At 42.9% G+C, this 21,695-nt stretch overlaps 2 protein-coding genes and 1 pseudogene across 4 annotated transcripts in view; 2 read left to right on the top strand and 1 right to left on the bottom strand.

The window, feature by feature from the left end:
* Positions 1-7,192, top strand: part of FAM83D (family with sequence similarity 83, member D) — a 35,009-nt gene extending 27,817 nt beyond the window's left edge. The window contains exons 5-6 of the mRNA XM_011975022.1: positions 2,132-2,256; positions 5,770-7,192. Coding sequence (XP_011830412.1) covers positions 2,132-2,256; positions 5,770-6,751 — 1,107 coding nt within the window. The 3' untranslated portion in view covers positions 6,752-7,192. The remainder of the gene's footprint in view (positions 1-2,131; positions 2,257-5,769) is intronic.
* Positions 7,193-9,505: 2,313 nt separating this feature from the next.
* Positions 9,506-10,830, bottom strand: LOC105535773 (annotated as a pseudogene). The gene has a single exon (XR_001005496.1). The product of XR_001005496.1 is annotated as a haloacid dehalogenase-like hydrolase domain-containing protein 2 pseudogene (transcript).
* A 7,122-nt stretch (positions 10,831-17,952) lies between these two features.
* DHX35 (DEAH (Asp-Glu-Ala-His) box polypeptide 35) overlaps positions 17,953-21,695 on the top strand; it is a 90,867-nt gene continuing 87,124 nt past the window's right edge. For both annotated transcript variants that reach the window (XM_011974966.1, XM_011974965.1), the window contains exon 1: positions 17,953-18,016. In XM_011974966.1, the coding sequence (XP_011830356.1) occupies positions 17,977-18,016 (40 nt within the window). In that variant the 5' untranslated portion in view covers positions 17,953-17,976. The remainder of the gene's footprint in view (positions 18,017-21,695) is intronic.

The following is a 21,695-nucleotide window of genomic DNA, read 5'->3' as shown; positions in this document are numbered from 1 at the left end:
TTTTTTTTAAAGAAATGAGGTCTCACTATACTGCCTAGGCTGGTCCTGAACTCCTGGACTCAACTGATCCTCTTGTATCAACTAGCCTCCCAAGTAGCTGGAACGACAGACATTTGCCACCGTGCCCAGCTGGGTCTTGACACCTTTAAAGAACACTAGCCAGCAGGGCATGGTGGCTCACGCCTGTAGTCCAAGCACTTTGGGAGGCCGAGGTGGGCAGATCACCTGAGGTAGGAGTTCGAGACCAGCTTGGCCAACATGGCGAAACCCCGTCTCTACTAAAAATACAAAAAAATTAACTGGGCGTGGTGGCAGGTGCCTGTAGTCCCAGCTACTTGGGATGCTGAGGCAGGAGAATCACTTGAACCTGGGAGATGGAGCTTGCAGTGAGACGAGATCATGCCACTGCACTCCAGCCTGGGCAACAGAGCCAGACTCCATCTCGGAAAAAAAAAAAAACTAGCCAATTTTTTGTAGAATTTGGGTTTGTCTGATGTTTTCTCAAAGTTAAATTCAGATTACGCATTTGATAAGAAGACCACAGAAGTGGTATTATGTCTTGCCATAGTTTTGTTTTGTGTTTTATTTTTAGCTTATTTTGAATATTGATAGATTAACAGAAGTTGCAAAGATTGCACAGAAAAGTTTCATGTACCCTTCACCCAGTTTCCCCAAATGTTACATCTTATGTAACTTATGGTACAATGTCAAAACCTGGAAATTGACATTGGTACAATGTGTGTATACAGCTTTGTGCCATGTTATCATCATGCATGCACATCCAGACAGCAGTTTCCATCACCACAAAGATCTCCCTCCTCCTTCTCCTTTATATAGTCACATCACTCCCATCTCTTTAACCCCTAGCAACCACTAATTTGTTCTCTATTTCTATAATTTTGTCATTTACAGTCTATTATATAAATGGAATTATACAGTATGTAACTTTCAAGATTGGCTTTTTTCCCCTCATCACAGTGTTTTTGAAATCCATCCAAGTTGTGCATGTATCAACAGTTTGTTCCTTTTCATTGCTGAGTATTTATGGTATCTTATACCATTCAGCCACTGAAGGACATTTGGATAGTTTCCAGTTTTTGTCTATTATGAATAAAGTTGCTGTGAACATGTGTAGAGGTTTTGTGTGGATATAGGTTTTCATTTCTCTGGATGCTGTTATGTGTTATTGTAGTTTCTAAATCATTCAATTAGTTTCTCTCTCTTATTCTAGTCCTTGAAGGTAAGGAGCATGCCTTACATCTCTGTTGTCTCAGGGCTTGGCACATAGTAGGGGCTCTCTATGTTTATGGAATCAATGAGTCAAACAAAAATCTTACACATTTAATTTAAATGTGTAAGATTTCTAATGATATAGAACCACTGGTCTGCTCCAGAGAATGCAAATTTTTGTAGTATTTTGTATGCCATTGTTTATACATTTATGTGTGTCATTTTACAGGAATAATTATGCATACATGTGCAATATATTGCCCCAGCATACCACCACCAGTGTACCTTTTTGGTAATTATGTATTTGTAGGAGATGTGACATTGCTCGTTAAGCCACATGTGATATGAGTGTTTCTGCCTCAGCAGGCCTGTACTAGAGAACGCCTATCCTATGTTCCTCTTCTCCATACCCATTATGGTGTTGAGGGTGAGTGAGGATGGACTGGTACTCTGATGTGATGCCATTAAACAAACAAGTTGGAGGAAAATCAGCTTAGCTTCTTTCAGATTTTGTTAAAATATTCTTTATTACTGGTGTGTTTTCTTTGATGATTTTATCCCACACATTTTGCTTCAGAATCATTTTTCGAATTCTGTTGTTTAGTATCCCAAAAAGGTTCAAAAAGAAGGCATACACACATGAACTAAGGGTCTCAAAAGTAAATATAAGAAAAGAACAGATGAGAAGAAGGACCAAATGTAGACGTAACATCACTTGAGGCTTGAGAACTGTTTGGCTAGTGTACCGTGTGTACTGTCACTAAATGGTATCCCTAAGCCACGCATCTGCCAATAATTATATCTGGGAATTGTAAACTCAGCCTTTTTGTCTTAATCATTTGCTCAACGGATGAGTATTGCTGAATTGTTTGTTTATATTTCTCCCACTCCCCACCAACAGCTGATGACAGTTCGGACTATCACAGGAAATATCTACTATGCAAGGTCAGGAACTAAAATTATTGGGAAGGTTCACGAAAAGTTCACGTTGATTGATGGCATCCGCGTGGCAACAGGCTCCTACAGGTAAGTTTCTAACCCGTCCAAGGCTTATTAATCTAAACTCTTAAGAAGCATGTCACGTAAAGGTAAAAGCCTTTTCCTCTCAGTGGGAGCCTGTATGGCCACGCATTCTGGCATTCTGATATGCACACATCTGTGTATACGAGCTGGTTATCAAAGCCTCCTGTTAGAGGCAGTTTGGGTGGGGGTCACCTCCCCTGTCCTGTAGTCCATAGATTAAAATGCAGAAGTTGAACTTGTATTGAGACAACACAGTCAGCAAGTCCTAGATTTCAAGCCTTGACCCAGGTCTGCAGGGGACAAATTGGGGGTTAACAGCAACACACAATCTGGAATCCTGGTTCCTTAGGGATCTGGACCTAGCTTGCCCTGGTCACTCGAAGGTAGGGGCAGTTGCAGGCATCTCCATTAGTGTTGAAAGCAGAGCCAGAGCTGTCAGCTTTAGACTCAAATCCTATATGTTGCTTCAAGCCTTGTAATTTAGCACTTTAGAAAATACTGATTATGTTTCTGACCCACCTTTGAAGTCTCACATTGGCAATGGCATCTGAAGGTAGAGAGCAGGGAGGTTGAAGAGAGGGTGGGGATAATGAGTGGTTTACATCAATCTCTAGAATTTGTGCCATTTTTACGTATGTGGCTCCAGTTTTGCTGCCTCTGCAGTAGATTGTCTAATGGTTTGCATGAGGTGTGTCTGTAGAATTTTAAAAAGAAAACCCCATTTTTGAAGAAACATACAACCCTGAGTGATAATTACATGTCAGCCCTGGGTAAAGGTGGAAATGTGAAGACTTGTGGAAGATGAAGCAGTAAGATCAAGAAAATTTTGACACCTTTTTAAACAATACTCTCATTGCTCAGAATAAAATTTGAACTTTCTTCACCAAAGAGGCTGTTGGAAAATACAAATATGAACTCTTTTTCTTGGAATTTCCTTTTGTAAGAAGTTTATTTAAAAAAAATTTTTTTTTTTAACCCAAGTAAAACCCAAGTAGGATTTATCTATATTAACTAAACTTAACTACAAATGGTTTTTGGCTGTTCTAAAATATAAAAACTACACTCTTCAAATGAAATTGATGACGATGATAGCTTCCATTTGTTGAGGACGTTTTATAATCTTGGTGTTGGATAGGTGTTTTATTTATATTATCTCATCGAAGGCTTTCCTTTTTTTTTTTTGAGATAGAGTCTTGCTCTGTTGCTCAGGCTAGAGTGCAGTGGCGCCATCTTAGCTCACTGCAACCTCTGCCTCTCAGGAGTGATTCCTGTGCCTCAGCCTCCCGAGTAGTTGGGACTACAGGCATGCCACCATGACTGGCTACTTTTTGTATTTTTAGTAGAGATAGTGTTTCACCCTGTTGGCCAGGATGGTCTCAGACTCCCGACCTCAGGTGATCCGCTGGCCTTGGCCTTCCACAGTGCTGGGCTTACAGGTGTGAGCCACTGTGCCCAGCCTCATTGAAGGCTTTCAAAAGAATCTTCCTTCTCAGGCTTTGAAGGCAGTTTTCAGGGGGACTTTGCATTAGCCAGATTTTTGGTTGCAGGAGACAGAGTTGACTGTGTTTTATGATCTCTATTTGAAACCTATTCCGGTACAAATACCACCATTAGTGGGGTGATGGCGAGTGCCAGCTAACTCTCAAACGTACTGACTTGAAGAACTTGGAAGGAAGCATAGGAAGTTACAGTTGGTTTTCAGTTCACCTTGACCTAGGACCCACACACTGATCAGAACACTGTCTCCTGATTCTGATGTTTTCGAGTTGATTTTTGTTCTTAGGTAGGCTCTCCCTTTAAAGTCAACAATCCTGGCTTTCTTTTTTTTTGAGACAGAGTCTTGCTTTGTTGCCCAGGCTGGAGTGCAGTTGTGCGATCTCGGTGCTCTGCCGGCTCCACCTCCTGGGTTCACACCATTCTCCTGCCTCAGCCTCCTGAGTAGCTAGGACTACAGGTGCCCGCCACCACACCCAGCTAATTTTTTTTTTTTTTTGTATTTTTAGTAGAGACGGGGTTTCACTGTGTTAGCCAGGATGGTCTCGATCTCCTGACCTCATGATCCACCTGCCTCGGCCTCCCAAAGTACTAGGATTACAGGCGTGAGCCACCGCACCCGGCCAGATCCTGGCTTTCTTACATGGTCTTTAGTAGCTGTCTCCCAAAGGGTGAAACTCTTTCACTCAGAATTGCTATCAATCCCTTCTGTCAGAATCCATTTGACAAAGAAAAAAGAAATCTCTAAAAAATTACTTGGTTCGGGTGGGATTACATGCCCAACCTGAATGAATCCCTGCATCCGAGGGAATAGGATACTCTGGCCAGTCTGGACCATATGCCTGCCCCTATTGTGGTTGGAGAGAGTATGATAATGAAAGCTTTCTGGGGTACAGGTGGGTGTGTGTTCTGCTAGCAGACAAGGGAGGCGGGGAAGGGACACTGGACAGGCAAGGACACATGGCCACTAATCAGCTCTAACATGTTTTGAGCCATGGTGTTTTGTGAAAATGGCAGCATAGCCCCATGACTGTGGGTCCTCCACTGTTAGGAAGACTGCTTCAACAGCCACAAGGACAAGCTTGAGGGCAGGAAGGCATGTTACCACTCAAACAGTAGCAAGGAGCAGGGCATTAGCAATTCCTAGGGCCTGGGGCCTGATATGGGGTCCATTAGTAGCTCCCCACTGTGATAATCCCTTTATCTGGTTTCCGTACCTTTAAAATGGGGGTGCTGGCCTAGTTTTCTTACCTTTAAAATGGAGATGCTGGCCTAAATACTTACAAGCCCTAGTTTTTATTTTTAATTAATTAATTAATTTATTTATTTTTTGAGACGGAGTCTCACTCTGTCATAAAGTGTGCAGTGTCATGACCTCGGCTCACCGCAACCTCTGCCTCCCGGGTTCAAGCAATTCTCCTACCTCAGCCTCCTGAGTAGCTAGGATTACAGGCATGCACCACCATGCCTGGCTAATTTTTTGTGTGTTTTTACTGGAGACAGGGTTTCCCCATGTTGACCAGGTTGGTCTTGAACTTCTGACCTCAAGGGATCTGCCCACTTTGGCCTCTCAAAGTGCTGGGATTACAATCGTGAGCCACCGCGCCTGGCCCCCTTTCTAGTTTTTAAAAACTCTGAGGCAAGGACCAGGTGAGGTGGCTCATGCCTGTAATCCTAGCACTTTGGAAGGCTGAGGTGGGAGGACTGCTTGAGCCCAGGAGTTCAAGACCAGTCTGAGCAATATAGCAAGACCCCATCTCAAAAAAAAAAAAAAAAAACCCTCTGAGGCTGAGCATTTAGTGTGTTTGTTAAACAGCTGGCCTTTTTACTTTTATGGTAACACACATATATGTTATATATATGTTAAGGCTAGTTAAATGCATGCAAATGTTAGGTATTGTATCACCAAAGTTGTGACCCTTATGTGGTAAGATACCTGTGCTATATTATTCAGATGGACAGTGAGTAAACCAAAATTGCTCATCCTTACCAGCTGCTGTTTGTTTCTTTTTAATCCTTAAGTTTTACATGGACAGATGGCAAATTAAACAGCAGTAACTTGGTAATTCTGTCTGGCCAAGTGGTTGAACACTTTGATCTGGAGTTCCGAATCCTGTATGCCCAGTCCAAGCCCATCAGCCCCAAACTCCTGTCTCACTTCCAGAGCAGCAACAAGTTTGATCACCTCACCGACCGAAAACCACAGTCTAAGGAGCTCACCCTAGGCAACCTGCTGCGGATGCGGCTGGCTAGGCTCTCAAGTACTCCCAGGAAGGCGGACCTGGACCCAGAGATGCCCGCAGAGGGCAAGGCAGAGCGCAAGCCCCATGACTGTGAGTCCTCCACTGTTAGTGAGGAAGACTACTTCAACAGCCACAGGGACGAGCTCCAGAGCAGAAAGGCCATTGACGCTGCCACTCAAACAGAGCCAGGAGAGGAGATGCCAAGGCTGAGTGTGAGTGAGGTGGGAACACAAACCAGCATCACCACAGCGTGTGCTGGGACCCAGACTGCAGTCACCACCAGGATAGCAAGCTCTCAAACCATGGTTTGGTCCAGGTCGACCACCACTCAGACTGACATGGATGAGAACATTCTCTTTCCTCAAGGAACTCAATCTACGGAAGGGTCACCAGTCTCAAAAATGTCTGTATCAAGATCTTCCAGTTTGAAGTCTTCCTCCTCTGTGTCTTCCCAAGGCTCTGTGGCAAGCTCCACTGGCTCTCCCGCTTCCATCAGAGCCACTGACTTCCACAATCCTGGCTATCCCAAGTACCTGGGCACCCCCCACATGGAACTGTACTTGAGTGACTCACTTAGAAACTTGAACAAAGAGCGGCAATTCCACTTCGCTGGTATCAGGTCCCGGCTCAACCACATGCTGGCTATGCTGTCAAGGAGAACACTCTTTACTGAAAACCACTTTGGCCTTCATTCTGGCAATTTCAGCAGAGTTAATTTGCTTGCTATTAGAGATGCAGCACTTTATCCTTCCTATCAGTAACTACTCCGTGTTCAGACTCCTGGTTTCTTCCAGGCTTACAGTGGACATCATCAGCTTCCTGCTTTAAAAAATATCTTATGTCCCTAATTGCCTTTCTTTTACCTGACTTTGTCACCTTTGTTGTCTTTGAATTCTATAGGCTGCATATTCTTTTACGTGCTTTGTTTTGTTTTTGTCATGTATGTACCAGGTATTGGTTTTATGGTTTAAACACTATGGATACAGGTTTATTTTTTTTTTCTTGTTTTTTTTTTTTTGCACAATTTTAATAGTCATGCACTACATAATGATGTTTCAGTCAACGACAGACCACGTATATGATGGCAGTCCCGTAAGATTATAATACCGTATTTTTACTATACCTTTTCTATGTTTAGATACAAATACCATTATGTTACAGTTGCCTACAGTATTCAGTGCAGTAACATGATGTACACGTTTGTAGCCCAGGAGCAACTGGCTATACCATATAGTCTAGGTGTGTAGTAGTTATACCATCTAGGGTTCCGTAAGTACACTCTGTGCTGTTTGCACAAGGACGAAGTCACCTAACAACACATTTCACAGAATGTATCCCTATCATTGGGCAACACGTGACTGTACTAATCTCTTAAGGAGAATGCTTAGGTGTTCTAAGTCTAACTCAGGTGAGAGATGAAATATATGCTTTTCCGCTTTAAAGGTTTGAATTACCAGCATTTTTGTGATCAAAATCCTATTTAGAAAAAATAAAACTACTTTTTATCTCTTTAGAGTATCTGTGTTCTTAGCATTAAATAAATATAAACTTGTGTTTCTGTACTTTTTTCCCCCTTCTCTGACACTTTTCTCTTTAAATCTGGGAATATGTCACAAATAAATGCATCTAATAGATAAAGGTATATAGGTATCTATATCTGAAGGTTTTTAACATAGTGTCAGGGTGAGGAAGAAGTAGATGATCCAAACTATAGAAGGGAAAATAGATCCACTTCACCTTCATTAGCATCATGAATGTTGATGTTACCGTATAGTTTGAGTGAGGAAACTGGCCAGAAATAGCAGGCCTTTGCACATGCTCTGCCTTTTCTCTTTTTGAAGAAGAAGCCTGAGCTATTTCGGTAGGTCCTTGGTACGTTGGTACTCTGCTTGTCTACCAAAGGAGGCCTTAGTGTATGTTCCTATATTCATTCCCAATATTAACTCTGGTGGCCCCATGGGCCTCATTTCATCAGCTGGGTGTATTGACAGTGATTTACAATCTAATATCCTAGAGTAGGGGCAAAAGAGGACACTGACAATTATCCAGGTTTCCTGGTCCAGTGGCAGGCAATGTAACTGGTTTCTACACCCTGCTAATCAGGATTGGTATGGCTGTGGAATCCTGTTTTTGTCTCATTCTCATGGACAGACAAAAGGGAAGGGAGTTAAATGATGGCTTCCTCCCTCTCCTGACTTAGCTACAGCAAACAAGATCTACAGCAGGGGAAGGCATCTGCCACATAAACTGCTGATGCACTTGGATCATGGGTGCCCCTACACTCACGCCTATGCCAGGACTCCCTTATGGTGGTCAGGTTATTTACTGGGTTAGTGCTGTAATCTGTGGCTGTAAAGCAAATGTAAGGAAATTGATCCATGTCTGCTTAGAAACAACTCTGAGCTAAGCCTCGAGTAAACATATTGTTACTTGAAATCATCTTGCAGACTTAGGTCACTTCATATGTGTCATCTTTGATCTTTGCAGCAATGTAGCAGAGAGCTATGCAGGTTAGATAGCTGTTATTTCCAATTTTCAGATGAAACTGAGGCTCTGATTAAGTAGCATATTCAAGATGGCATGGCTTGTAAATGGTGACACAAGAATTTAAACACAGGTTTCTAGATTCTAAGTGCAGTACTCTGTTATACGACTATTTCTTTTTTTTTTTTTTCACCAAACTACGATTTATTTAGCTTTGTTCCCTCCCATCCAAGACTGCTGATCTCTAAACAAGCATCAAAACCCGAAGCTCATTAACATCAGAGTGAGCTTCAATAAGGTGAACACTACAATGATGTACAATTACATCCTCATAACTCAATGCCCAAGAGCCCTGTAAAACTATTGCAAGGCCCAGGGTTGTCACAGTATGCAAATGCACTAGGAAAATCATTACCTATTTAGTCCCCTTCATTTTGGTGGGTTTAACATGAGAGGAATAATCCATGCTACAAGACGAGATTTCATTTTACAGCTGTAGTAACCAAGTACATAAAAGCTTGAATCTGTCCCAATAGCTTCTAAAAATTTTTTCCCATAGTGTCAGAGGCAAAAATAATGAAATCTTGCAAATGTACAGTTAATAGGACCCTAGTGGACACTAATTTCAAAAATGCATGGTCTTTAAGACATTACAAGGCTTGATTCCAGTTTCTGCACTGTTCCTGTTAATAACAATGTCTAATTAAAACATCTGTAAAATACTGATAGTTTGATTTTTACATAAAATTTCAAAAACAACTGTTACACAGTATAATAGGTATCTGCAATGAATAGGTTATTAATGGAAGTATTATTTTAAATTAAATTCTGGTTCCAAATTTAAATTAGGCATCTCTGGCTAATGAAGAGAAAAAGAAGTCACCCATGCTGGGAATACAGTAGAAAATTTAGTTTTCAGCATCTATTAAAGCAAATTCACTGTATCACTTGGGCTAAAGGACAATTCTCTTTGTTACTTTCTGTCTTCTCCATTTGACACATCTGATGGATTTCACAGTTGAACTCAGTACTAGAACTACAGCCTAATGTACCTTTTAATACATTACTTTATAATTTAAAAACCACCATTCAACTTTCCTCACAGTCTGAAATCCCCCCCGCCTGTTTTCCAGTGACGAGACAGCAGAGAACACTCTTCCCTGTGGTAGCTTCTCCCTCCCAGCCCTGCCTAACCTGATGAATATTTTAAAAGGAATGGCACAAAATCTCAGCTTTCCTTTTCTTTGGGTCTCATCTTCAGTTACAAAACAAAAGAGATTAGCAAGGCTTACTGGCTGGCCGCAATTCAATACCTTTCTTTCTAATTAATGCACAACAAAAGAGGGTTAAAAAGCGATCAGCACTGACTGGTGTGTGTCTACCGATGCTGGCACTGAGTTGGTCAGGGATTCATTCCAGACAATAAGAAGCTGCATTTCAAGTTGCTTCAGACGCACACATTGCTTCACAACAGGTGCTGCAGAATGTGGTCCACAGCATGAGGGAAACTCTCACAAGTTAAGTAAGGAGGTGGATTAATTTTTTCTTCATCTGATGCTCGGTATTTCCCAGTCTTTACTAAGATGCCCAGCATGCCAACATCCTGAGCCCCACCAACATCATCCCTGCAATCATCTCCTATCATGACAGCCTCCTCAGGTTCACAGCCAGTGCCTCGCAATGCTTCCAAAAAGAACGTCTTCTCGGGTTTCTCCACGACTGTGGCTTTGGTATCTGTGGCATACTCCAAAGCAGTCACAAATGGTCCAGGCCCCAGGGCTAAGTCATCTTTCCTCTTGTAATACCTGGCTTTGTGGATTGCTATCAGAGGTGCTCCATCCAGGAGTAACCAGAATGCTTGATTCAGAATTTGATAATGAAAATGTTCTGGTGCCAATCCTACGACTACAGTATTAGGATCACTTGTTTGTATTCCTTTGAAATCAGGTAGTGCCCGATCATCAACTAGCAGCATGGGTCTGACTTGTTTCTGCTCTAGTAAACTTCTGGCTGCAGTCAGAGATGTGAATATTTCATTTTCAGAGATATCAAATTCCAATTTTCTCAACCTTTGCAACAGGTCTTGCTTGCTCTCTTTGGTCGTATTGGTCACAAACCTAACGATTACAGAAGCACCACGTAACCTTTTAAGAGCTTCCTGTGCGCCTGGCACAGCTGCATCTTCAATGTGAAGTGTGCCACTGAGATCTACCAAAACAGCTTCTAACGCATGGCGTGCTGCCATCCTTCATTCCCCACACTCCGTACGCCGTCCTCAGGAAAGGTCCCCGCTAATGGCAAAACCAGCCAGCCACGCTGGCTGCAGGTTCCTCTCAGCTGGGATAAAAAGCCCCGCAGCCGACTGTTCCTTTACACGGAGTATGGAGGCAGGAGAGAGTGTACCTTGAGAAAGGGCAGTTACTGCAATGGTGAATGGAAAATTAAAACAGCCTCATTAACAAATGTAAGTACAAAGTCCTAATCTGTAATAATTCTTTTTGTTTGTTTTTGAAACAGTCTCATTCTGTTGCTCAGGCTGGAGCTCAGTGGCACAATCACAGCTCACTTTTTTGTTTTTTTTGCAAAGGCAGGGTCTCACTATGGTGCCTAGGCTGCTCTTAAACTCCTGGGCTCAAGTGATCCTCTTGCCTCAGTCCCTCAAAGTGCTGGGATTACAGGCATGAGCTACTGCACCCAGCTTGTGATAATGTATTTTAATGTAGTTTGAAATTTTAACTCAATGTTCTAGGGAACTATTAATAGGATTACATAACAAAGGTTCTGTGTTTAGTGTGAGAAACCGGGCCAAATAAATTTAAACAAGGTTCTTTAATGCAGGACGATTCAGAGCTCTGAAGTAATGATCACAGTGAATTTCTCAGAGCAGGGCAGGTATATGGCCTACCACAAACTTACCTGACCACAGAGTGCTCTTTTTGTGGAGCAGGACTCAAAATCTTTATTCTCTGAGAGTGTGGCCAACAATTAGAAATAAGAGCAAGAGATACATGGAGTCCCAAGAAAATGACTCAGTCTCTCAGAGTAAGCAAAGTTTTTCTGGAGTCAAGTCCAGAAAGTATCATTTATAGGGCAGAGTTTTTCAAAGTGAGATCTGAGGACCACCTGCATCAGTCTTGGGGTGCTTGGGTGCTTGTATTTAAAATGCTGATTACTGGTTCCACTCTCAGGGGAGCCGGGGGTGAGTGTGGCAGCCTATGTAGTTCAAAAATATTTGTTATCCCTCCCTGGGAGAAAATTATATTCCTCTGTCTACTGTCAGATTTGGCCATCGCAGACTTAGCTGTAAATATTTCAGCGTATATATCTAAAAGGTAACTGTTTTAGAAAACATAACCAGGGCCAGGCGTGGCAGCTCATGCCTGTAATCCCAGCACTTTGAGAGGCCGAGGTGGGCGGATCACGAGGTCAGGAGTTCAAGACCAGCCTGGCCAACATAGTGAACCCCGTCTTTACTAAAAATACAAAAATTAGCCGGGCATGGTGGTGTGTGCCTGTAGTCCCAGCTACTTGGGAGGCTGAGGCAGGAGAATGGTGTGAACCTGGTATGTGGAGGTGGTGGTGAGCACTCCAGCCTGGGTGACAGACCGAGACTCCATTTCAAAAAACAACAAAAAAGAAAACATAACCACTCTACCACTGTCACACCTAAACAACTTTGATAAAAACTTATCAAATAAAGTGTTTAAATTTAGTTGTCTAATTTTTTTTTCCCCCTGATGGTTTGTTTGAATTAGAGGTTGATCCATGCAGGGTTGACATTCTCCTATTAAACTTAAAGGAATCAACTGAAAAGGTGGCTGGCCACCCCACCTCCACCTCTGTAGGCAGTTGGGCTGGTGAGTATCTGTCATTTACTTATAGGACTTAAAGTGACTAACAAGAAAAGCTAGGGTACAAGGCTGTGTAAATGAAAAGTTACATGAAGGAAACCCAAGAGTGAGGGATGCAAAGTGGAGTCTGGAATGAGGCTTGAAGAGCACACCATGACATACACACCTACTTCATGAGGCCACACGTTTAAGCTTTCCAATAGTGAAGACAGAGAAACCTGGTCAGATACACCATTCGCAGTGTCCTGAAGATTAAAGTAAATCCAGATACAGAAAGGACAATTATTCCCCATGGTGGCATGTGCCTGTAGTTCTAGGTATTTGGAGGGCTGAGGCGGGAGAATGGCTTGAGCCAGGAAAGACGAGGCAGTAGTAAGCTGTGATGGCACCACTGCCCTCCAGCCTGGGTGACAGAGTAAGACCCTATCTCTAAAACAACAAAATTGTCCCGGGCACTAAGATAAGAATTTCTTTCAAGGATCTTTTTCTAAAAATGATACTTATAAAAATGACATTCTGGTAATCACATTCCGATAATAAACAATAACAGATACTCTGAGGCATGCCCGTACCCTGAACTCTGCAGGGGCAGTTGTCTGAAGCAATAAATGAGGTGAATGTATTCAGGTGTATTCTATGAGCATGGAATACATACCTTATGTTGAATATGTTTAGATCAACATTGTTAGGCTAAGTTTACACACACACCTAGATGTATGCCCCAGTTTGCCTGGCAGAGTTCCAGTTGGTGCCTCTTATCCCCAGGTCCCATCTGGCTAACACCTCCTTTTATTCTCAAAAGTGTCCCAGTTTGAACATTAAAGTATATAGTCATCCTATATAAAAAGCACCTTGCAGACCTAAGGAGGCCGTCCCCAATTCACCCAACTTCACGGAATTGTGTGTCCCTCAGGCCAAAGAGACAGAGGCTCCTCTGGTTGCTGAATCCTTTCCAGTGGATCTTTCCACAACTCTGTACCCAAATCTTTGAAGCTGCATCAGCACTTGTGCTTATGCTAATAACTGTGTGAACGTGATCATTTGTGTGCAAACCAACAAACCAGACAGGTTTACATATGTTACAACAAGTTGTGGAAGACTGCACCTTAGACTCCCGGAAAAATCCTGATACAATGCAATTTAGTAAAGCAATTCTGCAAAGGACCACCACTTTTCAGTCTGGGGGATGGCTGCCTCTCACCTAGCTTGATGGTGGCAACCAAAGGGCAGTTAGTGTTTTTCTTAGGAAGCTAACAGTTGTAGCAAGTGGATACATGGGTGGTTGTAATGGACATCTATTATTTTTGCTTCATTCATTCAATCATTCATCCTCTGGTAATCTCACCCTCAGGTTTCCCTCTGGGGAACCCTTCTGTTCCCAACTCTCAGTCCACGTGGTTCTGCTGAAGCTGACCTAACCTGACCCTGGATGTGGAACGTGGGACCAAGGCCTAAGTCAATTAGTACATTAGATTCCCTGGCTTAGTGATTGATTTAGGGATAGATACATGGCCTGTCAGGACTACTTTGCCAAGGAATTTTGGAAAGAGGTTTAATGCTTAAGAGGATGTGGTAGCTAAAACTGGCATGGCCACTTCGTTACCATGTTACACCTGAATCAGCAAAAGGTGGATCAATATGATCAGAAAGAATCCTGATGCAGCTGCATCTCAAGTCAGAACTACTCTTGGACTTTTTATTTTATTTTTATTTTATTTTATTTTTTTTGAGACAGAGTCTCGCTCTGTGCCCAGGCTGGAGTGCAGCGGTGCGATCTCGGCTCACTGCAAGCTCCGCCTCCCAGGTTCACGCCATTCTCCTGCCTCAGCCTCCCGAGTAGCTGGGACTACAGGTGCGGCTACCATGCCCGGCTAATTTTTTTTTTTTTGTATTTTCAGTAGAGACGGGGTTTCACCGTGTTAGCCAGGATGGTCTGGATCTCCTGACCTCGTGATCCGCCCACCTCGGCCTCCCAAAGTGCTGGGATTACAGGCATGAGCCACCGCGCCCAGCCTTATTTTTATTTTTTATTTTTTTTTTTTTGGAGACAGAGTTTCACTCTTGTCGCCCACGCTGGAGTGCAGTGGTGTGATCTCAGGTTACTGCAACTTCTGCCTCCCAGGTTCAAGCAATTCTCCTGCCTCAGCCTCCCGAGTAGCTGGGATTATAGGCGTGCACCACCATGCCTGGCTAATTTTTTTGGTATTAGTAGAGACGGACTTTCACCATGTTGGCCAAGATGGTCTTGAACTCCTGACCTCAGGTGATCTACCCGCCTCAGCCTCCCAAAGTGCTGGGATTATAGGTGTGAGCCACTGTGCCCAGCCAGACTTTTTAGTTTATATGAGCCATTTCTGCTTAAGAGAGGTTGGGTTGGATTTTCTATCACTTATATCCATACACGTCTTAACTGATATAAAAATGAAAACCCTAAATTCTATGCCTTCCTGAACATGGTCAATACGTTTAGTCTGGAAATATTTCAAAGCAAAAAATACCCTTTATCATAGGCACACAAAAACTTCCATATTGTAACATGATTTTGAGGAACATCATCTTTCTGGAAAGCTTATCATTTGGAAGCTGCAAAATACATCTTTATGTAACAAAATGATTACACTTTTATGGAATTGTTGGCAATGAACTAAATAAATTCTGGATGCCATCTCAAGAAATATCAGTTTTAATCTTAGGGCTGTTATTTTAGCCCATTGTTTTTGAAAATAATTAGGAAGACTAAGAATCTATTGAGACCATTCCTAATTTGTGGAAATAAAACCACAACATCAACATGTAGGTTACTACTTAAGTATTTTCTCTAACAGAAGTCTGTGTAGGCAAAATAACCCCTTGAGGAGAGTTGGACTTTGAGAACTTTCTAAGGCAGATGAACTAATTTCCTTCTAGGAGAGTGTAGCTCTAATGATTTTAAAAGGCCCATGTGGTTGAGCAAACACTGGCCTGGGAATTAGAAAGCCCGAGTTCTAGTTTTAGTTCTGATACTAAATTAACTCATTGATTCTGACCAAGTCCTTTTAACTTTCATGTACCTCAGTTTCCTGTAAGACAAGAAATTCAGGCGAGGTGTTAAGTATGGTCTCCTCCAGCTTTAAGATTATAATGCACGAGACCAGCCTGGCCAACACGGGGAAACTCCGTCTCTACTAAAAATACAAAAATTAGCCGGGCATGGTGGTGCGTGCCTGTAGTCCCAGCTACTCGGGAGGCTGAGGCAAGAGAATCACTTGAACCCGGGGGCGGGGAGGTTGCAGTGAGATGAGATCTCACCACAGCACGCCAGCCTAGGCAACAGAGCAAGACTCCATCTGAAAAAGAAAAAAGATTATGATCCAATAATACAGGCATGGCCGATTTACTGTATCTTCATAAACAGGAAGGTTTCATTATATGAGTAATAGATAAAATAGAGAAGTTATTTTATTTTTTACATTTTTTGAGGAGTCTCACTCTGTCACCCAGGCTGGAGCGCAGTGGCGGATCTCTGCTCATTGCAACCTCTGCCTTCCGTGTTCAAGCGATTCTCCTGCCTCATCCTCCCAAGTGGCTGGGATTACAGGTGCCTATCACCACACCCGGCTAATTTTTTTGTATTTCTAGTAGAGATGGAATTTCACCATGTTGGCCAGGCTGGTCTTGAACTCTTACCTCAGTTGATCTGCCTGCCTCGGCCTCCCAAAATGCTGGGATTACAGGTGTGAGCCACCGTGCCAGGCCATGAAATAATCTTAAAAAGTGGCATTTATTTCATTTTGCCTTATATTCATGTATAAACCTTGGTTTCCATATTGGGCTGTTAGTAAAAAATAAAACAAGGAAAAATCAATGTCATGAAGAACTAAAACTAAACCTAAAGCATGATGTTTATCTATACATTACTCAATAGGCACTTGTTATTGGGCTACGAATGTGAATGTGACATGGTCCTCGTCCTCAGTAATTTCCCTGTGTAATAGTGGCGGCAGGTAAACTACAGGTCAACTAAAACTAAGCCTAAAGCATGATGTTTATCTATACGTTACTCAACAGGCACTTGTTATTGGGCTACAAAAGTGACATGGTCCTCGTCCTCAGTAAGTTCCCTGTGTGATAGTGGTGGCAGGTAAACTATAGGTCACTTTTCTCACAAAAGCGAGAATACAGGTTCCTAGACTACAAGAGGAATGTTTAAGTTGGATAAATAATTTAGAGCTGGCCCTTTAAGGGATAATTTAAAGGATGGATGGAGAATTCTAGGCAGAGGGATTAACAGGTATTGAGTCCCTATATTAATTACTATAAAAATAAATCAAAGGAGATTATTTGTTAAATGAACCTATGCAACTAAATTCAGATTTTTCTCCCTGGTGGATTTGCTCTGTTTGAGTTGAGGTAATGAGAGCTAACATTGATTCAGTGCCTGCTATGTTTTGCAGTGTTAGGTACTTTACATGTTATCTCATTTAATACCTCTTTAAACCTCATTTACAACTAAAATTAAATGACAGCTAGGAGCTAGGAAATGGCAAAGTTAGGATTCCAAATCTGGACTAGCTGTCCACAAAAGCCCTTGCTCTTGCCGTAATGATGCCACTTATTTCAAAGAATTCAAAATTTTCTTCACAGCTTTAAAAATGCATAGATTCTGAAGCCTCTCACTTCCAATTAGTTGCCTACCTAGAAAGTCATTTCCTCCACTTGCGCTCATCACCCCTCCTTAGCGCTCCTTTTGATTACTGTAATTTTTTTTTCTTTGACCTCACCTTTCCTCGGATGGATTAGTCTTTCCCAAATTTGTTAATCCTAAGAATTCAGGAGCTTCTTAAAATGCAGATTCCCAGGCTATGCTCCAGGACATCGATTAAGAATTGGATCGAGGCCTAGAATCTGTGTTTTTAACAAGCATTTGACTCAAGGGCATCAAATTGGAGGAAGCACTGGGTTAGTGGACTACCTTAATTTATGTATCCATTTTTAGTCTCTTCTTCCAACCCATTCGCTCCATCCCACCCCCAGTCCGGTTTTCCGTTTTTTCCTCATGGTCCCTGAAGAATTCCGTTATCATTTCACATTGTTTTATTTGTGGCACTGTGCCGCAGTACCTGGGCCCACAGCAGGCGCCCAATATTTACTGATAAATCCAACCCACGAGGTACTTCCTATTACTACCCTTCAATTTGAAATTAAGAATAAAACAGAAGTCGCCAAGTTGGGGTAGCTGGTAACATCAGTATTTCCTATTTAATCCAGAAAGCACTGCTTCAACGCCCACTGCGTGCAAGGTTCCACTTTCGGGCCAGCAGTCCTCTCCCAAAGCCTGTTCTTTCCAAGTGTGCAGCCGCCATCCAGGCCACGCCACGCTCCCAGGTCACCTACATCACCGACTCTCCACGTTAAAAAGGGAAGCAGAGGAGCGCGCCTTTTTCTCCAAAATGGCTGAGCAGGGTCACGTGGGCTCGGGGGCGGGGTTGGTGCGCTCGCCGAACAGGGCGGCGGGTCACGTGGTTCAGACGGGGGCGGTAGCCATGGGGGCGTGGCCGTCACACGGCCTGATGCGCCTGGGCAGCGGCTCTTCGGGGGCCACGCCCCTCGGGCCCTGGGGGCCTAGCGCACGGCGGTGGGGTGGAGCCAGCCTTGTGACCTTTTACCCCAGCATGGCTGCGCCCGTGGGACCGGTGAAGTTCTGGAGACCCGGTAAGGCCTTTGGTGGAACGCTGGGCAGATGCGGCGGCCTGACTTCGGTCTTGGCGCCGTGACCGGCGCCCTGGGGCCAGCAGACCTGCTCGCAGGCCTGACCTCGGCGAGCTGGGCGCTGCCGCCTCTGTGCGGGTGGGGACTCTGGCTCAGGCGCCCCAGTGGTCCCAAGGGATTCGGGGGTGCTCCCCGAGCGTGAGCAGAAACTCTGTGTGACCTTGTTAAAGTGGTCCAGCCTCCTCGGGCCTCGTCTTCCTCGCTACTGATGCTTGTCCTGCCCACCCCGCGAGATGGGGAATACTAAAGCTCCCCCTCGTGTCTCGTTACCGCGCTGGGATTGCATTGGGGCCCGACAGACAATGCTGCTCGCTGCTCAGGGCTTGCAAGCCCAAGTTATGGAGTCAGACTGTCCGGATTCGAATTTTCGTCTCTGCCTTGTAGTAGTAGGGTGACCTTGGGCGAGTAACTTAACGCCTCTGAGCCATGACCTCTTTACCTGTAAAGTGGGCAGAACAATAACTTCCATCCTGTGGGCTTAGAAGACCAGCACAACGCGTTGTCAGACTTAGAATAAATGCTCAAAAAAAGGAAGAGTGTGTTATTTTCTTGTAGGATAATTGTTGTCCACTCCGAATGTCTACTAGAAAAGGGAACACTCCTTCATGTTGGCTGCCAGCCACTTCCTGTCTTACAAACTAACACGAATCACAATCACAAAATGCTTTGCTTGTTTTGTCTTGATATTTACTCATTAATCAGGTTTTTATTGAATGTGTATATGCCAGACCATACTGGATGCATTACTTCCTCTCTGCAGTCAGTTTCTTGTAAAAAACAAAAGTTTTTCAATTATAGCTACCAGCTTGATTTTTTTACACCACCTGCACGCCTGCAGGTCTGGATGTGCAAAGTATATTGCAGCAAAAATGAAATGACACCAAGAATGTAATATAAGCAAAGCTTTTAATTTTTCAGTGGTTCCCTGAAATTCTGACCATGCATATGTTGATGTGAGAGATAAACCCAAGCAAGAGATGTGTTTAATGCTTTTTAAAAATTTGTAGTTTGTCACTTGACAGTTTTATGATTCAGCATTTCAAGTCATCAGCCAATTATCCATCCTGAGTTTTACTTGCATCCAAAAACTAGGAACTTACTAAGTAATGAATACTTTTAATTTGTTCACACTTTTAGTAACAGGTGAAAGTGTTAGGTATAGTAAAGAACTGAATGAACCGTTTGAAATCAGACCAGAGTACTATTTTGGCTAAAGAACGTGGAATTACTATAAGAGTTCTATTTCATTATTTAGTTCATCCATTGAGGGTACACTTACTGAAAACCTAATCCTGTGTTCAGGAGACAAATATAGATGCTCAGGGCTCTGCTCTCAAGTTTCGCTCTCTCTTAATTGAATATAAAGTAAGATGTCCTCTAGAAGAGATTTTACAATGAGGCAGAGTAAGGTGGTGGTAAAGATGAGCTCTAGAGTCAGACTGCAGTGCCCGTTGTGTCTACCACTTACTAAGTTGATGACTTGATAGTCTCTTAAATTCTTAAAGTCTCAGTTACTCCATCCGTAAATTGGGTGTAATACCTACCCAAAGTGGTGTTGTGAAGATTAAATGAAAATAACACACAAAAGGATCTTGGCACTAGATAGGTTACTATTATAATTATATGGAAGTATGGAAGAGAGAGGGAAAGTTGAATGTATGGATAAGAAATACTTCATTAAGGTGGTATTTTTGGAGTGAACATTAAAAGATGAAAGAGGTTTTGTTTCATAGAGAAATGGAACTCAAAGCAAAGGGTGCAGCATGAACAAAGGCAGAATGGAATTTGTGCCTTTAGAATGTCCAGAAAGCCAAAATAACAGCAGTGTGATGGTGTTAAGTGCTCGGGTATATTTTGGGGTATGACAGGAGATGAAGCTAGAAAAGTAGGTAGGGGCCTCATTGTGAAAGGTCTTCATGACAAGTTAAAACATTTAGACTTCACTGTTTTTTTCTTTTCTTTTCTTTTCTTTTCTTTTCTTTTCTTTTCTTTTCTTTCTTTTCTTTCTTTATTTCTTTTTTTTGAGACGGAGTCTGGCTTAGCCATCCAGGCTGGAGTGCAGTGGCATAATCTTGGCTCACTGCAACCTCCACCACCTGGGTTCAAGCGATTCTCTGCCTCAGCCTCCTGAGTAGCTGGGACTACAGGTGTGTGCCACCACACCTAGCTAATTTTTGTATTTTTAGTAGAGACAGAGTTTCACCATGTTGGCCAGGATGGTCTCGATCTCTTGACCCCATGATCCACCCACCTCGGCCTCCCAAAGTGTTGGGATTATAGGCATGAGCCACTGGCCCGGCCTGACCTCACTGTTTTTAAGCAGGGACAAATCAGGTTTACTTTAGAAAGATAACAGAGAAGGTACTACTGAAATCCAGGAGGGATGTTAAAAACCTTAATTTGGCTGGGCGCGGTGGCTCAGGCATGTAATCTCAGCGCTTTGGGAGGCCGAGGCGGGCGGATCATGAGGTCAGGAGATCGATACCATCCTGGCTAACATGGTGAAACCCCGTCTCTACTACAAATACAAAAAAAATGAGCCAGGTTTTCCCAGCTACTTGGGAGGCTGAGGCAGGAGAATGGCGTGAACCTGGGAGGCAGAGCTTGCAGTGAGCTGAGATCATGCCACTGCACTCCAGCCTGGGCGACAGAGCAAGACTCTGTCTCAAAAAAAAATAAAAAAATTAAAAAAAAAAACACCTTAATTCTGACCTGGGAGCTTAGAGTAGGGGCCTGTTGGAGAGACATTTTAGAGGAAGATGTGAGAGAAGATGAAGTCAATAATGACTCAGATTTCTGGGTTGGGTGACTGTCTAGGTTGGTGATTCTCTAATTTTGCTTTATAGTTGAATCACTTGGGAAGCTCTGAAAAGTCCTGATGTCCAGTTGTACCCCACACCAATAAATTAGAACTTTGGAGGGCTAAGAGGCAGGCATCAGTGTTTTTTAAAGTCTCTAAGGAATTCCAGCATGCATTAAAATTTGGGAACCATTGGTCTAGGTAAATTGTGTTGTTATTAGTTGACATGGAAATAGCTTTAGTACACAGTTATTGGGTCCTTAACACTTTCATTTATACATCTTATTAAACAGTCACAGTATCTCTGTGATGACAATAATACTCTTATTTTAGTGAGGAAATTCAAGATATGAAGTAGGTTGTGGGAAATGCAAGGCGAAAGTCAGGGAGGTGGTTGAAGCTGGATATAAAGCTAGACATTGGAATCATGAACATATCCTGTAGGCCTGAGCCCGTGACTCCTAGTCACAGAGTGTGCAGAGGGTGCATGCACTGGATAGATGTGTACGGTGGAGATCTACAGTAGAGCTTACATATGCTTTCTAAAATAGGGAGCTGTACTCGGGTTCACCTAATTGTTATCATATGGGTTCAGAGTTGCCCAGTCTTTTTTTTGCTAAAAAGCCTGATACCCAGATCTGAATGGGAAAATGTTATGTGTTGTCTTAAATGAACGATTTAAAACATTGTAACAATAGCATGTCCAGGGACCTTAAGTGTGGTCTCTACCTTAGGAGTGTGACTTAAGGGCCTTGTATGACTGGCCTGAGAGTTTTCTACAAAAATCTTTTACTTAATTTGCCAGTACATGTGGATCAGAAG

Source organism: Mandrillus leucophaeus, unplaced genomic scaffold, assembly GCF_000951045.1.
Source record: "Mandrillus leucophaeus isolate KB7577 unplaced genomic scaffold, Mleu.le_1.0 Scaffold150, whole genome shotgun sequence".
Classification (NCBI taxonomy): domain Eukaryota; kingdom Metazoa; phylum Chordata; class Mammalia; order Primates; family Cercopithecidae; genus Mandrillus; species Mandrillus leucophaeus.
Note: the sequence above shows the minus strand (reverse complement) of the source record. Positions and strands in the feature narration are given on the sequence as shown.